At 47.6% G+C, this 19,797-nt stretch overlaps 1 protein-coding gene across 1 annotated transcript in view; it reads left to right on the plus strand.

The window, feature by feature from the left end:
• Nucleotides 1–7,981: 7,981 nt before the first annotated feature.
• The window catches only part of TECPR1 (tectonin beta-propeller repeat containing 1), a 109,765-nt gene continuing 97,949 nt past the window's right edge, over nucleotides 7,982–19,797 (plus strand). The window contains exons 1-3 of the mRNA XM_073543058.1: nucleotides 7,982–8,132; nucleotides 16,063–16,291; nucleotides 19,334–19,516. Of these exons, the coding sequence (XP_073399159.1) occupies nucleotides 16,067–16,291; nucleotides 19,334–19,516 (408 nt within the window). The 5' untranslated portion in view covers nucleotides 7,982–8,132; nucleotides 16,063–16,066. The remainder of the gene's footprint in view (nucleotides 8,133–16,062; nucleotides 16,292–19,333; nucleotides 19,517–19,797) is intronic.

The following is a 19,797-nucleotide window of genomic DNA, read 5'->3' on the forward strand; positions in this document are numbered from 1 at the left end:
GTGCAGCCAATCAGTGGCCTCATGGGTCACCTCCACCAGGGCAGCCAATCAGTGGCCTTGTGGGTCACTACCACTGCCACCAGTGCAGCCAATCACTGGCCTCATGGGTCACAAACACTGCCACTAGTGCAGCCAATCAGTGGCCTCGTGGGTCACCGCCACCAGTGCAGCCAATCACTGGCCTCAGGGTCACCACCGCCGCCACTAGTGCAGTCAATCAGTGGCCTCATGGGTCACCATCGCCGCCGCCAGTGCAGCCAATCAGTGGCTTCATGGGTCACCACCGCCGCCGCCAGTGCAGCCAATCAGTGGCCTCATGGGTCACCACCACCAGTGCAGCCAATCAGTGGCCTCATGGGTCACCAGTGCAGCCATGCAGTGGCCTCATGGGTCACCATCGCCGCCACTAGTGCAGCTGATCAGTGGCCTGATGGGTCGTCACCGCCGCCACCAGTGTAGCCAATCAGTGGCCTCATGGGTCACCACCGCCGCCACCAGAGCAGCCAATCAGTGGCCTCATGGGTCACCACCGCCGCCACCAAAGTAGCCAATCTGGCCTCATGGTTCACCGCCACCAGTGCAGCCAATCAGTGGCCTCATGGGTCACAACCACCGTCACCAGTGGAGCCAATCAGTGGCCTCGTGGGTCACCACCACCGCCACCAGTGCAGCCAATCAATGGCCTCATGGGTCACAACCGCCGCTACCAGTGCAGCCAATCAGTGGCCTCGTGGGTCACCGCCACCAGTGCAGCCAATCACTGGCCTCATGGGTCACCACCGCCGCAACCAGTGCAGCCAATCACTGGCCTCATGGGTAACCATCGCCGCATCCAGGAGGGTTTAGTTTTGTTTGGTTTCTTAGTTAGTGGTTGGCATAACCTTTAAAATTGTACCATACTGGCTCCAAAAAACATGGTTTTAAAGGGTTGTCAAATTTTTTCCCTGATTGGTGATTAGCTGCAGAGGTCATTTGCGCTGTAGTTGTGACATTGTCTTAGACTGGAGAAGTGGCAGAGAGGCAGCACTGGACCTGGGAGTATTGGAGAAGCAGCTCTGGACCTGGGAGTATTGGAGAGGCTGCGCTGGACCTGCAAGTATAGGGGAGGCAGCGCTGGATTTGTGGAAGGGGAGTATAGTGGAGGCAGCGTTTGGACCTGGGGTCGGGAAGGGGAGTATAGGGGAGATAGAACTGGATTTGGGGAAGGGGAGTACAGTGGACTAGTGGAGGCAGCGTTGGACCTGGAGAAAGAGGAGTATAGGGGAGGCAGCACTGGATTTGGGGAAGGGGAGTTAGGCGAGGCGGCGTTGGACCCGGGAAAGGGGAGTATAGGGGAAGCAGGGCTGGACCTGGGTAAGTGGAGTATAGGCTACTGTGGCGCCCCAGAAGGTTCAGTCGCCACAGAGGTACTGAACCTCCTCCTGAGGTGTGGTACCCTACTATCCAGGTAAGGTGGAGACACCTGACCACACTTCAACACCTGCATCCCACACAACATAGTAGTGTAGCAAAGCACCCTTTGGTGGCTCCCTGCTTGGAACACGAAGCGTGCTGTGAGGCGGGTGGAGTTTAGTCTGCACTAAAAGAGCGGGAAGAGGCTAGGATTTAGGCAGTTAGTCACAGGAGTCTGACAAGGTCAGTCTGTGAAAGGAGATCCCCTGAGTGGGATGGATGAAGGAAGTGCTACAGCTGACCTCAGTCATCTGGGTCCGCTGGCACAAGAAAGGTACTTTGATAGAAAGCCTGACTCTCCATAAGAAGGAAAGAATTAGTACGGAACGTGAGGAGAAGAAGAGAACAAGGACCAGGGTTAGAGGAGAAGCCTTCCCAAGTTCTAGGCGCAAGGCCGGGGTCCGGTCCCCGAGGTTGTATGGATACTATTGGTCCTGCAGCAGACACCGGAGGAATAGAAGTTGTTACCGCTTTATTCCCACACCAGACTTGGGGGCACAACAGCAATGTTAGTGAGCCGGGACTAGGTAGTAAAGAGTCCCCGAAGCAGGCTACAGCTGTCTGCCGTACAAGTAGAATTCTTAGGAACATTTGATAGGAGGAACTCCAGTGTAACTCAGTACTGTGAGTACTTCACTAAAAGGCGCTAAGAGGGAGACGTTCAGAAAAGGCACATATGTTGGCGGAGTGTTGGAAAGGAGTACTTCATCTTGCTTGGAAGTTGGCTGAGCTCCTGACCCGGAGGACACGGCACGGATGCGGGCACCTGTATGCTCAACAGACTGTGAGTAAAGCTTTGGAATTACATGCCCTGGTGTCCTCCACTCATTCCTGCGAGAACCTGCCCAGCACTGCCACATCCCCTGCGCCCGACACTACATCATCTAAGTGTCACTTCACCTACTCTGCCCTGGGACTACAGCCCTGTCTGTGGAGGGCTATAACATCATTGCTGTACCACACCATCTGTCCCAGAGGATCTGTCTGCAGCGTCGGCTCAACATCTTCATTGCCGAACACCACAGGTGGCGTCACGACTCACGACTCATTCATTCATAAACTCTAATCATCATAAGCACACCGTACATCCCCCCTTTTACAATGGGCGCCCAGGGCCACGGGCTGGGTCCCAGCTGCCGTGACATCTCCCATTGAAGCTCATCGGGCCCGGTACCGAGTACCCCACGGCCCTGGGAGGGCGACCCAACTTGGCGTCACGAACAGGATGACGAAGCCCGGTGCCACCGGGTTCTGTGTGCCTACGATTTATTGGACTTAAAAATTTGTGGAAATGTGCAGAATAACCAATTTGATAGACTGTAAAATGAACGCTAAAAATGGCCGCCAGCACGGAGAAGAAGGGCGTGACAACATGGGTGGTCCTAAGAAAAGACCATGAACTGTCCTGGGCCTCCCCTGTCTGAACTTCTATGTGACAGCAACTTGGCCCACTCCCCAAGGGGTTCGTATACTGGCATGGTATGGAGGAGTAGGAAGAAGACGCCGCCCCCAGAATGAGGAGCGGGAGCCGGTGGCGGGAAAAGAGTCCAGACCGGAAGAGAAAGGAGAGAACGCCATGATGGAAGGAGAGAGGAGGCCTGAAGAGCGAAGGGAGGTTAAGCTGAACCTCCCCGGCGCAATGACTGAAGGCTCTGATCTGGCTTCCCATCTGGACCGTCAACAGCTGGAGGATGAGATTACCCGGCTGACTCACGAACTGCGGCTGAAGCAGGAGGCGCTCTGAATGAAGACATGGCAGCACGCCCGGGAGGGGCCACCATCAGCGGTACCCCAGTCACCGGTACCCGCCACTGCTGCACCAGATCTCCTCCAGGCAAACCCTGTGGAGCTTGCGGCCGCTGCCATACCACTGGTAGCATCTATCACCACCGCCCCGCTGTCACCGTCGCTGGGAGAGGCCTGCCAGGAGGAGTTGTCCGAGGGCCTGAGAGCTGAAGTGGAGGAAGAAGTAGAGCTCTCGCCTGGACCTGACGCGACTGCGCAGGTCCCGTCGGAGACCCCCGCGGACCCGGAGCTGCCATCTGCTCCACCACCGCCGACACCCGGACAGACTACCCCTGTGGATACCCCTGCAGCTTCCCACCGTCTCAAGCCTGAACCGGAGCCGGAACACCGCCAGGAGGCCCCAGGTACGTCTGCTGTCCCTGCACCTGGGAAGGCCCTGGGGTGTATGCCCGTGGCAGCATCAGGACAGGTCGTGCTGGACCTTGTCTGGGACCGGGACTGGGATCTCTGGGGGGGAACGCCTGAACCCCTAGCGGTAGTGCCCCTGTCCACCGTGGGTAGTGGCAGGCCCCGGGAAGAGGAAGATGAGACACGGGCTCGTTGCCAGGAGACCATCCGCCAGCTGGCAGCGGAGCAGAGAGAAAGAGAACAGAGGAGACTGGCTGTGCTAGGCCCAGATCTGGACCAGAAAGAAAAAGTCAGTGCCGGTCACTTTGGTCCCCGGGACTCGGCAGGATGGGGACAGGTACTGAATGTGAACCAGCCGAAAGGAAGAGGATGCCCTGAAGTGCTCCCCTGGAAGCAGCAAAAGAAACCAGCTTCCACCGCCCCAGGAGTAGACCACTACTAAAGAACATTTCCCAAATAACTAACTTTTGTTACCCAGGAGGTTATTAGCACCATTGTGCCTGTTTTTCTGTTTTTGTTTGTCCATCATGTTTTTCCTGTTTAACTGTTTCCAGTTTTTGTTACCCAGTCTAGTTGGCAGTCTTTACACCTGAACTGTGGAGATCAGGGACACTGAGTGATCCGGAACTGTCATGTAAATAGTTTGCACCTCTTTAGGTGCTCTCTCTTGGTTTTACATAAGACTTTCCTGGAATAAGGACTACCTCATTTCCTTGTTGAATAGGGACATTTCAAGACGTGTTGGCTGGACCAGTGTCTACTCTTTATAGAAATGCACTTAAAGAATGAAAAATGATGATGCTTAGTATTTTTGTAATAAAGAAGTAAATAGTGATAGTGTTTACAGATTTGACAGAGAATGTTTTATGATGTTTAAGAAAAAGAGAGTATATATTGAAGTCTGAATAAAGATTTAAAATTTTAGTTGACGAACCAGGTAGCCACGGTTGTCACTTAGGCTTTTAGAAAGTAGTAAATGTGAAGGAAAAGAGAAAGTGAAGAAGTGTGTTAATGATGATACTTGAAGTGGTAGTGAGTTATTGCCAAAAGTACTTTTGAATTAGGTACTATAGTAAAGTATAGATATTTAGTTAAATTGTTTGTAACGTTCAAGAATGAGTGCCTCCCACATTGGGACGTTTAGATAAGAACTGTTTATTATCATTATAAAAAATTATGTTCCTGTATTTGTCAACCTTTGTTTTCTTGCAGCTCGCGGACGTGCTGTGTTTAACGGGGGGGTATGTGGTGCCCCTGAAGGTTCAGTCGCCACAGAGGTACTGCACCTCCTCCTGAGGTGTGGTACCCCACTATCCAGGTAAGGTGGAGACACCTGACCACACTCCAACACCTGCATCCCACACAACATAGTAATGTAGCAAAACACCCTTTGGTGGCTCCCTGCTTGGAACACGAAGCATGCTGGGAGGCGGGTGGAGTTTAGTCTGCACTAAAAGAGCGGGAAGAGGATAGGATTTAGGCAGTTAGTCACAGGAGTCTGTCCAGGTCAGTCTGTGAAAGGAGATCCCCTGAGTGGGATGGATGAAGGAAGTGCTGCAGCCAACCTCAGTGATCTGGGTCCACTGGCACAAGCAAGAAAGGAACATTGATAGAAAGCCTGACTCTCCATAAGAAGGAAAGAATTAGTACGGAACGTGAGGAGAAGAAGAGAACAAGGGCCAGGGTTAGAGGAGAAGCCTTCCCAAGTTCTAGGCGCAAGGCCGGGGTCCGGTCCCCGAGGTTGTATGCATACTAATGGTCCTGCGACAGACACCGGAGGAATAGAAGTTGTCACCGCTTTATTCCCACACCAGACTTGGGGGCACAACAGCAACGATAGTGAGCCGGGACTAGGTAGTAAGGAGTCCCCGAAGCAGGCTACAGCTGTCTGCCGTACAAGTAGAGTTCATAGGAACATCTGACAGGAAGAACTCCAGTGTAACTCAGTACTGTGAGTACTTCACTAAAAGGCGCTAAGAGGGAGACGTTCAGAAAAGGCACATATGTTGGCGGAGTGTTGGAAAGGAGTACTCCATCTTGCTTGGAAGTTGGCTGAGCTCCTGACCCGGAGGACATGGCACGGATGCGGGCACCTGTACCACAACAGACTGTGAGTAAAGCTTTGGAATTACATGCCCTGGTGTCCTCCACTTATTCCTGCGCCAACCTGCTCGATACTGCTACATCCCCTGCGCCCGACACTACATCATCCAAGTGTCACTTCACCTACTCTGCCCTGGGACTACAGCCCTGCCTGTGGAGGGCTATAACAGCATTGCTGCACCACACCATCTGTCCCAGAGGATCTGTCTGCAGCGTCGGCTTAACACCTTCATTGCCGAACACCACAGGTGGCATCATGACTCATTCATTCTAATCATCATAAGCACACTGAACTTTCCCCCTTTTACAATGGGCCCCCAGGGCCACGGGCCGGGCCCCAGCTGCCGTGACATCTCTCATTGAAGCTTATAGGGCCCGGTACCGAGTATCCCACGGCCCTGGGAGGGCGACCCACTACATTCCCACAATGAGCTTTTGGTGTTTTTGATGTTACGGATTTTCTGCACCATTGAGTAAAACAGGTTACTTGTTATTTTTTCTATAATGCACAGCGTTAAATACTCTCTAAAAACTCATTATGGGAACACAGCCTTAGAGTCCGTCGCTCCTTTTATGCTGCAGTGGCAAAGTTGCCTCAGTTAACAGCATCAGAAACTATATACGGTAGTTTTGGCCAATGATTCCACAATAATGCTGGCCCATACTATCGTCATTCATCAGAAGAGCACAGCACCCTGAAAGCAAGAATCCTGGAGGCAGGAGGGCAGTGCGCTCCTGAAAAACAGGACATCCAGTTAAAATGAATCTGTCACCTAATCTGAGAGCAGCATGATGTAGGGGCAGAGACCCTGATTCCAATAATGTGTCACTTGCTTGGCTGCTTCCTGTAGTTTTTTTTTTTAATAAAATCACTGATTTATCAGCAGAAGATTATCACTAGAGGACTAGTAAACCTTCTTCTGCTATGTATTCGTCCATATTCATAAATTCTATATAACCCTGCCCCACCATTGATTAGAAGTTTTCCACCTATGCACAGTGACCACAGACAGCTGCCTATCACTGGTGAGGGCAGGGTTATACAAGGCTCAGTATTCAGAGAACTACTAGACCTGTGGCAGGGATTTTATCAAAACTGTGGAAAGCAGTTCAGTAAAGCAAGTGGCACATCACTAGCATCAGGGTCTCTGCCCTTACATCATGCAGCTCTCAGATGGGGAAGCAAAAAATGGGTGACAGATTCCCCGAGCTTTTCGATCTCAGAATCAGGTGAGGTCCCAGACGTTGGACCCCTACCAATTACAAAATGCCTTAGCGATATACCATTATATTACACTCAGGGGCGGACCTATCATTGGTGTAACCTGTGCGGCCACCCAGGAGGTAAAGGGGTCCATCTCTACCTCCAAAGCAGGTGCAATTTAGCATTTTTAGGAGCTCTTGGGCTGCAATGGGCCCATTTATTGTGCTTGCACAGGGACCCTTTTCAGTCTGTGTGCCCCAGCGATTACACTATAGTCTTCGCTTCTAGGACAGACTGGCAGAGAGCACGTTATGTCAGCAGCAGAGTGAAGATATTTGGAGCAGGCTGGGAGCTTTAAAGGGGTTGTCCACTAATTGGACACCCCTTCCATTACGTTCCCCCCTCATAAAATAATTGCAGCTATACTCGCCTCCTGTGACTTTACCATTCTAGTGGTGTCTGCATCGGCTCTCCCAGGGCTCTCGTGACATCATTATGTCATGCGAGCCCTGCAGACAATCATTCTTCTCTCCTCCAGACAAATCAGATATTTGGAAGAAGTGAAAGATGCAGATGCAGCAAAAGGAGGAGAAAGTGGAATGGCTGCTGGGCTCGTGTCACACATAACAATGTCAGGCGAGCCCTGGCAGAGCAGAGCAATGGAAAAGCTCAAAAGACGCCCACAAGTCGCGTCATATCGAGCGTTTCCTCAGCATTTTTTGCCTTTTTGGAGAAGGAAAAAAAAAAAGTCAGCAACAAAAAAAGCCACCATTTTATTCTTGTGACCACTTTTCAGTGACATTATGCCATATTGTGAGGTAAATGACGCAGGTGTTAATGCTAATAGTTGGGGGGAGTTCGCCTCAGAGGAGGATGAAGCCTCAAAACGTCCCCTCAGAGGAGGCTGAAGCCATGTCCTCCTCCCCGGCCCTCAGACTCTCCTCTCTCCTCTCTGCCGGCCACAACCTGACTGCGCTGCTGTTTTTGTCATCTAATTTGACGTAGGGCTTCTCTCCACCAATCACAGCGCAGGTCGACACAGAAGCAGCCAATAGCAGAGCTCGCAGCTCGGAGCTTTCCCACCCACGTGTCTGCGCCGGGGGAAGGGAGGGGAGAAGCTGCAGAGCGATACTGCGCTGTGTCAACATCCCCGATGTGTGTGCGGGTCACCGGGGCCGCCCTGCTACGTGTCATTATACCGGGGGCCAGGGGCGGCAAGGTAAGCGGCGGCCCTACGGGTACAGCCATCCGTGACAGCCTTTACAGGACGTCCTACTGGGGTCATTGTGGAGACCTTGGAGTGGGAGGGGTTAATGAGGATGCGCCCCTCCTGGACACTCTGGGTACTTACACCACTTTTGGAGGGCTGTATAGGCTTCTGTGTTTTATGGGGGGAGAAGAGACCCCCAGCTCCAATACATAGCACCGCCCCATCCTTCAAGGGGATGTCCATGTGTTATACCGCCATATGGTGGGCTCTTACATGCAGTTTAATGCATCTGTCATCAAAAAGTGCGGGCCGCCATTATCCGATAACCCCCGCCGGCCCCGGGCTTATGCCCCTCTGCGCTTTTTCCTCCCCTTCTTCTCTGAGCTATAACTTTATTTTTATTTTTGTCCCATAATCTATATATATATAAAAATGAGTGTATGTGTGTGTATCCAGCCCCACCCACTCCACATAGCCCCACGCAAAGCCCCATATAATAAATATCTAATATATCTATTTCATAGGCACATCTTCTTGACCACAACAGGTTACACTGCCTGTGTCGCCCATAGCAACCAATCACGAAGCATCTTTCATTTCACCAGAGCTGTTTAAAAGCTGAAAGCTGAGCTGTGATTGGTTGCTATGAGCAACAGTTTTCCTTGCAGACAGTTGTGGTAACTGAGGCCTATTATTCTTATCATTTCTATGGTGTTATCGTCCTTCTGTAAAGCTGGAAATAACACAAGTTCTTACCGTGCCAACACAGACCATCCTCTGACACAGACTGCAGGGGGAGCCCAGTAACACACAGGATAGGATTAGATACACGGATCAGCAGTCAGTATCACACAGGACAGGATTAGATACACAGCTCAGCAGTCAGTATCACACTGGAGAGGATTAGATACACGGATCAGCAGTCAGTATCACACAGGAGAGGATTAGATACACAGAACACCTTCTGACACAGACTGCAGGGGGAGCCCAGTATCAGGAACGTCTCTTTGTCTGGCATGAGGCATCTTATTAACTTAAAGGGAATCTGTCACCCCTTTTTTGAGATATCATATAATGATATCATTCAGTTGTGTGTCACATAAGGATTCTCTTAGTACTTTTGCTTCCCCCTGACCCCGCACATTTCATGCATAAATACCTTTTTTATAAACTGCCGCTGTCCGGTCCGATGGGCGGGGCTTATTCACCTGCTCCCCCCCTCCCTGTCTTGCTCTACACAAGAAGAAATGCGTAGAACCAGACAGTGAGGGGGGAGCAGATGAATAAGCCCCGCCCATCGGACCGGACAGCGGCAGTTTATAAAAAAAGGTATTTATGCATGAAAGGTGCGGGGTCAGGGGGAAGCAAAAGTACTAAGAGAATCCTTATGTGACACACAACTGAATGATATCATTATATGATATCTCAAAAAAGGGGTGACAGATTCCCTTTAAAAATTCGAACACCGATTAAAAAAAGAAACACAAGACAGATTTCTCCAACCCAGGTATCATTTTAATCTGTGTAACAGCGGCAACCTGACCATGCTGGCTCTGACGGGATGATGTGGGATATTAGAGTGAGTGTGGCACTCAGTTTTATATATATATATATATATATATATATATATATATATATATATATATATATATATATATATATGTTCATTATAATTTGTTATAACTACCAACCACAGTTAGTTACTATACCCGGGCAACGCCACCCTCTTCAGCTATGGATATATATATATATATATATATACATATATTTATTTATTTATTTTTGCTAAAGATTTTACCATTTTGAGGTTTCATACGTTTCATACGACTTTTCTGACTTTTTTTTTTTTTTTTTTTATTCCATTTTTTTTGGGAAAGCGAAGTGACCATAACACAGCGATGTGTTTCTGTCCAGGGTTTTGTCTGAATTGCATTTTTGGTGCATTCACACAGAAACCTGGACAGAAGTGCTCAGCGGAGAGCGCAGGATAGTTGTGAGCCTTATTCCAATTTTAGTGAGGTAGAATGAACAAACAGACCGCAGTACTATAATAGTTCTTATTTTTATTTTTACGCCGTTTCTCGTGCAGTGAAAGTAATTAGACAACGTTATTCTTCAGGTCGGTGCGATTACAGCAATACCAGGTTTATATCTTTTTTTTTTTTTTTTGTGATTTTTGTGCACTTTTTTTTTCTTTGTGCCTTATTACATATTTTCTTTTCACTTTTTCACGACGTTTCACTGTGAGACATGTATAATTTTCACTTTGATCTCCGGCCTCAAACACTGCAATACTGGTCTACTGCAGTGCATGAGACTGGTCAGTGTCTCGCTGACTGCGCCTGTAGGACCCTGCCTGTAGCTGGATCTTACAGGCCACCGTAACCTGGAGTCATCAGATGACCTCAGGGTACTGAATGTGTGAACACGACCTTATCCATAAACTAAAGGTAACACATTATTTATGTTGCATGGTAAACGGCACAAACTTAAAAAGAAAAAAAAAATTAACCAATATTCATTATGTCCCAATAAAAAAAAATAGGTAGAAAAAAAAATGGCTCTCCAAATGCAGGGACATGATAAAGAAAATATTCCTGCCATCAGAAACGCTAAAATAGGCCAGGGTCTTAAGCGGCTATACCCTTTTGTATGGCTTTTACCTGCAATAAGCTGCAGAAGGAGGAAGTTCCACAGATCCTTTCCACAGGTCCACAGATCCTTTCCACAGGTCCACAGATCCTTTCCACAGGTCCACAGATCCTTTCCACAGGTCCACAGATCCTTTCCACAGGTCCTGCATTTATGGTCTGATCGGCAGGTACCAAAGGTCGGAACTATGTGGTATTTGTACTATTTTCAAAAAGATTAGCATTTTTTATTAAACCACAGCATGTTCTTCTGATTGTCCCCTTAGTGGACTTTATCCCCCCCCCCCACACTTTGTTGAACAGCATCTACAAACTCATTAGGTCAGTGACGGTACCTTAGCTTAGTTTTGGTGACAGTCTGAAGTAGTTTGGTTCTGTTCAGTTTGTTTGACCTTCCCCCATGCTTTACACTGCAGCTCCATATGCTCAGATTACTGTACTTGCTTTTTTTTAACATTGAAGTCTATGGAAGACGGATCCGTCAATATGTTTTTTTGTTTCATTTGAAAAGGATCCATTTTTTTTCTTTACCGGATCAGTTCCAAATGGTTGCTGATCAATAGGGGGTCGGACTATTGAGACCCCCCCACCAGTTGTTAGATGAACGGGATGTGACACTTTATGGCTTCTGGATTTTTCTTGTGTCGGGCCAGGAACTGTTAAGATTCAGCAGTGTGGCCTCATTTAGGCTGGCCGTGTACGTGATTTTGATGTTATCGCACATCACGTGGTCAAAGATGGCGTGCTGGTGATGCCCCATCGCAGCCTAGTGAGTGAGAGCGACCCATGGATTATGGTGGTCCCATGTCATAAAAATTCCAGCAGCTTTGTATCTCTTGTGACTTGTGTGTCAACAGAACTTGCCGGACGGTGGTGTGAAAAAGTGTTTGCCCCCTTCCTGATTTTGTATTCTTTTGCACACTTAAATGTTTCAGATCACCAAACAAATAAAAATATTACATAAGTAAACACAAAATGTAGTTTTTAAATGAAGGTCTTTATTATTAATGGAAAAAGAAATCCAAACCTACAGAGCCCTGTATGAAAAAGTGATTTGACCCCCACCTTAAAAGATAATTAACTGTAGTTTATCATATCTTTGGGGAGCTGAGTTCAAAATCCCTAGCCACACGCATTCCTGATTACTGCCACACCTGCTCTCAATCAAGAAATCACTTAAATAGGACCTGCCTGACACAGTAAATTAGACCAAAAGCTCCTTAAAAGCTAGACATCATGCTGTGTAATCTTTGTCTAATACTTTACATTTTGTGTGGTGATCTGAAACATTTAAGTGTGCCAAACGTGCAAAAGAATAGGAAATCAGGAAGGGGCAAACACTTTCACACAACTGTATCATCGCCATACTGATCTTTGGCCAAAGTCACCAAATAGCCGCGTCCCGTCTTGGTTAGGGTCCTCTGCAGAGTACTTGCACTTCAGCAGCCCTTGTGATCATAAGGTCCTTGCGGCTGGACCACCATGATCCGCGTATGGCAGCATGATCGCATAATTACGTCGACACTACTGCCCGGTTTGATGCATCAGTGTCTTACGTCTGGGTACGGATAGACTGCGAGTCTCCTGACTCAAACCCAAGAGCCGCATGCAAACCCATGAGTTCAGGTCAAGAGACATACAGACCTTCCGCACATCTCAAACTGAAAAGCACGGATGTGAAACCTGTAGTATAGCGGTATGACGTCTGCACGGTAATGCAGCACACCGGGCTTCTGTTCTAACATAATTTATAGGAAGTGAAAGTGGTAAATTAGAAGTGCAATTCACTGCGCCGTCTCCTCTGCCAAGCCTCGGTCTTCCCTATATTGCATCATGACAAAGCATCCAGGGCAATGATATATTTGTCTTCTCGTATCCTCATAGATGCCAGCCAGTCAGCAATGTCAGATTCGTCTTTCCAACAGGTGTTAAAGGAGTTGTCTCGTCTTATTACATGGCTAAAACTGCAAAAAAAACTTTACAATTTGCTGAAAATCTTCTCTGTTCTTAAGATCAGGGGTTTTTTAAAGGGGTGTTCCCAAGTTTAAGATGGGGCAAGAGAATATCTTTCTGATCTCTAGGGGGCAGAGGTCCCAAGAATCGGGGCACTGAAGAGCCCTGTGTGAATGGAACCATCTGATTGCAGCGCTCGTCAACCTCCGGCGTTCCCATTGAGAGTGAATGGAGCTGTAGTTCGCATGATCGATCACCGCTCCTCTCTGGAGAGCCCCAGTTTCCATGAACTCTGGGGTCTTCAGCTGTCATATCCTCAGCGATTGGAAAGTTAACATAGAGGATCATTTTCAAACTTAAGAATACCCCTTTGATTCCATAAGTTTATAGCTTGTTGCCAAGTTTTCGGTCACCTCCAAGGTGGCGGGTATCCTCGGCCAAGACCACGCGCTTTGCAATCTCTTTACTATACATTTTGCCGCATTGATGCTAAATCCGGCCAGCCTCAGTATCTCACTATGGGGGAAAAACTCCAGAATTCATCCACCAATCCCAGTGATTCTCAGGTTTTTTTTGTTTTTTTTTGTGATGCATTGCACTTTGTCAGTTGTAAATTTAGATCGCTATAATTTGCATTTTCTTTGTGAACATTTCTAAAATTTGACAAAAACAGAGAAAAATTAGTAGTTTTGAAAAGTCGAATTTTGATGCAACATTTACCATCTGTGTAGTTTACGTTCGCGTAGTTTTTGAAACCTCCTTTTCTTTTGTTATGATGATGGAACGTTACAAAATTTTGCAGCAATTTTTCTTTTTTTTTTTTTCAACTAAAGTTACAATACCTATATTTGTAGGGACTACCTCAATTTTTGAAGTGACCTTGTCAGAAAAGTAAACAAGAGTAAAGGACTATGGACTACAGTGCGGAGGCGCCGGGAAAGGTCACAGAGGTCCGGCGCCTGCGCACTGCAGTACTCTGCTCTGCCCTCAATAGGACAGATAAAGTACGCCTGCGCAGGAGCCGCGGCAGAAGTAAGAAGGAAGACGTCATCGCTAGAAGATGGGAGGCGCCGGACCGTGACACCCATCGGACCGGACCTCGGGGTGAGTATAATCTAACTTGTTTTTCTTATCTTTCAGGTTACATCGGGGGCTTATCTACAACATTACAGAATGCTGTAGATAAGCCCCTGATAGCGGTGGCCGCATCTTATATCGGAAAAATGAGGTCACAGATTCCCTTTAAAAACTGCACTGGGCCTCAAAGAATGCAAAACGGCACTCAGTAAAATGTTGCTTTATCCCCAAATTTTAAATTTTTCGCAAGGGGTAATAAGAGAAAATGGACCACATCATTTATACACATTTTCTACTGACTACATGGATACCACATATGTAGACAGAAAATACTTTTCGGGCACACGGCAGGGCTTAGGAGCGACTTTACGTGATGTTGGAGTGCGGATTTGCTGGAATGGGTTGCGGGGGGCCACGTCACATTGACAGAGCCCCTGAAGTGCCCAAACAGCGAAATCCGACCACATTTTACATATCGGCCAGGAACATCTGGAAACTCAAAACCCCTCCAACATAACATTATGAACATAAAAAAAGCAACAACACATATGATCACATATATAATAACCTTTAATAAAGACGCAAAGGGGAATAATGATCAAAAGAAAAAAACAGGCTAAAGATGTGTTTTTTTTTTTTTTCCTTGTTTTTTTTTCCAATTTATAGCATTTTTTAGAACAACTCTACTACAAATGACTTTGTTTTTGCTTACTCCCAGACCTAGCAAACATTGCTGCTTCCGCCTATATCTATACCTGTGCTGACGTTTGCGTTCCGCGTTTTGCACTCATCTTGAGTTACCGCCTGTGTCTTGCTAAGGTCTAGAACCGCGCGCCGGCAGAGCTCATATTCCTGGATCAGATTACTGTACGGTGCCTGGGGTATAGATGGCACCTGCCAGGATGCAGATCATCGGTGTGTGCTGTGTGCAGACCCTGAACAAGCAGCGGTGATAGGAGCAGCTGTACACTCAGCAACCTGGACGAATCAGACAGCCTCGCTCCGTACTCCATTCTCATCTGAAGGTGCAGAGTATTTCCAGAGCTGGGAAGGGTCCTGTTGGGGTAGGACCCTCCGGTTTCAGCAATGAAATGGCCACGGCGCAGCTGAAAAGTGTAGCGACGTGAAAATTGTTAAATTATTTTGCGGGGGGGGGGGGGGGGGAATGTTCCCATGTAAAACGCACGGACAATACAATCGAGTAGTATATAGAGTATACGCGCCTTTTTTAACCCATTCCTGATAGAAGTGCAACACATAGTTGTATAGCTATATAATTATTTGCAACCCCGTAAAGCAAAAAAAAATAAAAAATTGTCCAAATTTTTGTTTTTCAGTTTTGCACAACCCCCTTATTAAAAAAAAAAAAGAAATGCAATAAAAGACTATCTTCCCAATTAAACCTACAGCTTGGCACAGAAAAAAAAACAGGCCCTGGGAAAATGATAAAAAAAAGTTATGAGACTTAGAATATGGGGACACAAATCAAGATTTAATTTTTTTATTGCCATTTAAATGGAGGAAAAAAAAAAAACGTAAGCAAGTTTAGCATGATTATGATCGTGCCGACCCGGTAAAGTGAATGGTGTCGAGCTAAAACTTGTCCCATAAAAAGAAAAAAAAACTTACATGGTTTATACTGCTGAAAAAACTATGACTCTTCGAAGGAGGGAAGAAAAAATCAAAGTTAAAAATGAAAACTGGCCATAGTGGGGAGGGGTTATAATAATATCCTATAAAGGGCCTGTCACACTAAGCGATATCGCTAGCAATATCACTATAACGTCACTGGTTTTTGTGACGCAGCAGCGATATTGCTAGCGATATCGCTATGTCTGATACTTACCTCCGACCGCTCCCCCGCTGGTTATCGCTCATTGCGCGAGAACGTCCTGGGCCATTTCTCGTCGTCAGCTTCCTGCGGTGCTTCCTGTGGCGCCGACGAGCGACGCGTGGAGCCGGGCGGGAGGACGTCAGGATCGCCTCGTCTGACAGGTAAGTAGCGACCCCCGACCCCTGCGATGTCGCTGGTGAGATCTGCCTGTGTGGCAGCTCACTAGCGACCACTTAGCGATGCACCAGCGATCCTGACCGCATCATATCGCTGGTCGGGATCGCTGGTGCATCGCTAAGTGTGACAGTACCTTAAAGAAAATCAGATTTCTTTTTTTTATAGGGTAAGGTGCAGATTGCTGTTGACTGATCTCGGTAACTTTCTGTCTTTTCACCAATTAATTTCCCTTTTTGTGTTTGGCCAGGAGAATGCCAAGTACCATAGTGTGGGCGTCTGATATTTGGGGCAAGGTATACACGCTCTCCACAGAAGGGCAACAATGGGAACTGTGTAAGGACGGACAGCTGGAGTTCAAGCGCGTTTCTGCCGTTCAGGCCTGCTGCTGGGGAGTCGCCTGTAGCCATCAGATATATGTCTACGTCCATGCCAGTGACTTACCAATCCGATACCAAGAAGAGACGTATGAGAATCAGGTATGGACCTCTAGCGTCATGCACTACAAGTCCCAGCTAGTGATTGCTACTTGCCGCAATCCCTAGCGCCTTGTCTTCTTCTTATTTTTTTTTATAATTCTTTATTTAAAGATTTACAACGAAATCCAGGTTAACTGTAGACTGTGAGCCCTCGCGGGCAGGGCCCCCTCTCCTTATGTACTTGTGTGTCCCTTGTCTTACACATGTTTATTATACTTGTTTATATTCCCCTTTTCACATGTAAAGCGCCATGGAAGAAATGGCGCTATATAAATGCACAATAATAATAATAACATAATAATTGAAACCAGACAAGTAGACGAACGAATACAAGCAATACAACTTAACTCCCGACCAAGACAATCGTCCACGAGTCCTTAAAATTCAGGGAGCCGGTAGTAGAGGTCAATTCGGAGGGTCTTTCATTGTTAAACTTTTAACAAACAGTATAGGAAAGAAAGAGCAGAGGAAGAAGAAGAAGAGCAGTTGAAGCGAAAAAAGAGAGTGGGGGGGAAATGAGTAATGGAGCCAAGAGAGGCAAAAAAAAAAAAAAAAGGGGCGGGAAGGAGTACCCACCCGACCAAGTCCACCACTCAACCTGATGTTTTCAGTTAACCTCAGGGGGGTTTGCCTCCAGCATTAGATTACAATACTCACTAGAGCTTCGAAAATCATCCATCCAAGCCAAGTAGGTTGTTATTATTATTATTATTATTATTATTATTATTATTTATATAGCGCCATTAATACCATGGTGCTGTGCATGAGAAGGGGGGTTACATACAAACTTATAGATATCGTTAACAGTAAACAAATTTACAATGACAGACTGGTACAGAGGGGAGAGGACCCTGTCCTTGCGGACCACTATCTATGTGATAGTGGGGAAGAGACAGAAGGTCGGGGGGTGCAGCAGCTCTGGTGGTGATGAGGCGGCGGCTCGGGCGGTGGTGAGGCGGCAGAATGGTTATTGCAGGCTGTAGGCTTTCCTGAAAAGATGGGTTTTCAGGTTCCGTTTGAAGGATCCGAGGGTGGTGGATAATCGGACGTGTTGAGGCATGGAATTCCAGAGGATGGGGGATATTCGGGAGAAGTCTTGGAGGCGGTTGTGTGAGGAACAATAAGTGTGGAGGAGAGTAGGAGGTCTTGGGAGGATCGAAGATTTAGTGAGGGAAGATATTGGGAGATTAGTTCAGAGATATAGGGAGGGGAAAGGTTGTGGATGGCTTTGTAGGTCAGTGTTAGTAGTTTGAACTGGATTCGTTGGGGAATTGGGAGCCAGTGGAGGGATTTGCAGAGGGGAGAGACAGGGGAGTAGCGAGGAGAGAGGTGGATTAGTCGGGCAGCAGAATTGAGGACAGACTGGAGTGGTGCAAGAGAGTTAGCAAGGAGGCCACAGAGGAGAGTGTTGCAGTAGTCAAGGCGGGAGATGATGAGGGCATGTACAAGAGTTTTAGTAGATTGAGGGCTGAGGAAGGGACGGATTCTGGAAATATTTTTGAGTTGGAGGCGGCAGGAGGTGGCAAGAGTTTGGACGTGTGGTTTGAAGGACAGGGCACAGTCGAGAGTTACTCCGAGGCAGCGGATTTCAGGTGCGGGAGAGAGCGTGATGCCGTTTACCATAATAGATAGAACGGGTAGGGAAGATACGTGAGATGGAGGAAAGATAATGAGTTCAGTTTTGTCTACATTGAGTTTTAGAAAGCGAGAGGTGAAAAAGGAGGATATGGCTGATAGACACTCCAGGATTTGGGACAGCAGAGAGGTGACATCTGGGCCAGAGAGGTAGATCATCTGCATACAGGTGGTACTGGAAGCCTTGGGACTTTATGAGTTGTCCTAGGCCAGAGTATAGATTGAAAAAAGTAGGGGCCCCAGGACAGAGCCTTGGGGGACTCCAACAGAGAGGGGGCGGGATGAGGAGGTAGTGTGGGAGTGGGAAACGCTGAATGTGCGGTCAGAAAGGTATGAAGCAATCCAGGACAGGGCAAGGTCTTTGATGCCAAGGGAAGAATGAATCTGTAGCAGTAGGCAGGGGTCGACTGTCGAAGGCTGAGGACAGGTCGAGAAGGAGAAGGATGGAGAACTGTCTGTTAGCTTTGGCTATGAGTAAGTCATTAGTAATTTTGGTCAGGGCAGTTTCAGTGGAGTGGTGGAGGCGGAAGCCAGATTGCAGGATGTCAAGGAGGGAGTTAGATGAGAGGTGGGAGGAAAGTTGAGCATGGGCATGCTGTTCAAGGAGTTTGGAAGCAAATGGGAGCAGTGATATGGGGCGATAGCTGGGCATAGCAGTTGGGTGAAGGTTCATTTTTTGAGGATGGGTGTGATGGTGGCATGTTTGAAGGCAGAGGGGAAGGTACCAGAAGATAGCGATAGGTTGAAGAGATGGGTTAGGGCTAGGATGAGTGTGTTATTGAGGTTGGGGAGCAGGTGGGAAGGGATGGGGTCAAGTGCACAGGTGATGAGGTGTGATTTGGAAAGGAGATGAGTAAGCTCTCCTTCAGTGATGTTGGAGAGAGAGGTTATTAGGGAAGGGCAGAGGTCTGGTATGTGGAGTGATAGGGGTGGTGGAACAGTAAAGGTTTGCCTTGTTGGTCGATCTTGTTTTTGAAGTAGGTGGCAAAGTCCTCGGCAGAGATGAGGGGAGTTGGAGGTGGCAGTGGTGGGCGGAGGAGAGAGTTAAATGTGCTGAACAGTTGTTTTGGTTTGTGGGATAATGAAGATACAAGGTTTGTGAAATAGGTCTGTTTAGCAGAGGTGAGGGCTGATTTGAAGGCAATTGTAGCTTGTTTGAGAGCAGTGAAGTCGTCTGGCAGGCGTGTTATACGTTCTTATACGTAGGCCCATTGTTCTGGCGTGCTGCGCGCATGACATTGCATCGGGCCTACGAATCAGAAGAGGCGCCGAGGATGATGCAGCATACCGTAGTTATTGTAAGGAGAATGTGATTGGTCACATGTCTCCCACGTTACACAATATATGCCTTTACACAATAGGACTATCCCTTTAATTACACACTCTTTATTCTGTTGGTGTTTACAGCGCTGGAATCCCGTGGATGGCTTTGGTGAGAGGCTATTACCTAGTGACCGCTGGCAGTGGAGCGATGTCACGGGATTCAGACACCAACCTCTAGACAGCTTTAATCTACCCTCTTCGCACTGGGAGTGGGAGTCCGATTGGTACGTGGATGAGAATATAGGAGGAGAACACACAGAGAAAGGGGTAAGTGACCCATGTGAAAAACTGCAAACAGCTGTAAAAGATCACATCTTATACAGAATAGACATAATACAGTGCCGGTTTCTCTGTTGGGGAAGTGGCACAACTATTCATGTAAGGTCTACTAGTCTGTATAGAACGTCCTGTAAGCTATGCCAGTCTACAGGAAACTTCCTGTAAAGGCGGCTAGTGTGCGGAGAACCTCCTGTAAGGGCGACTAGTCTGTGGAGAACTTCATGTGAGGATGACTAGTCTGCAGAGAACCTCCTGTAAGGGCAGCTAGT

Source organism: Dendrobates tinctorius, unplaced genomic scaffold (assembly GCF_039654945.1).
Source record: "Dendrobates tinctorius isolate UK_male_01 unplaced genomic scaffold, ASM3965494v1 ptg000129l, whole genome shotgun sequence".
In the NCBI taxonomy this organism is placed as follows: Eukaryota; Metazoa; Chordata; class Amphibia; order Anura; family Dendrobatidae; genus Dendrobates; species Dendrobates tinctorius.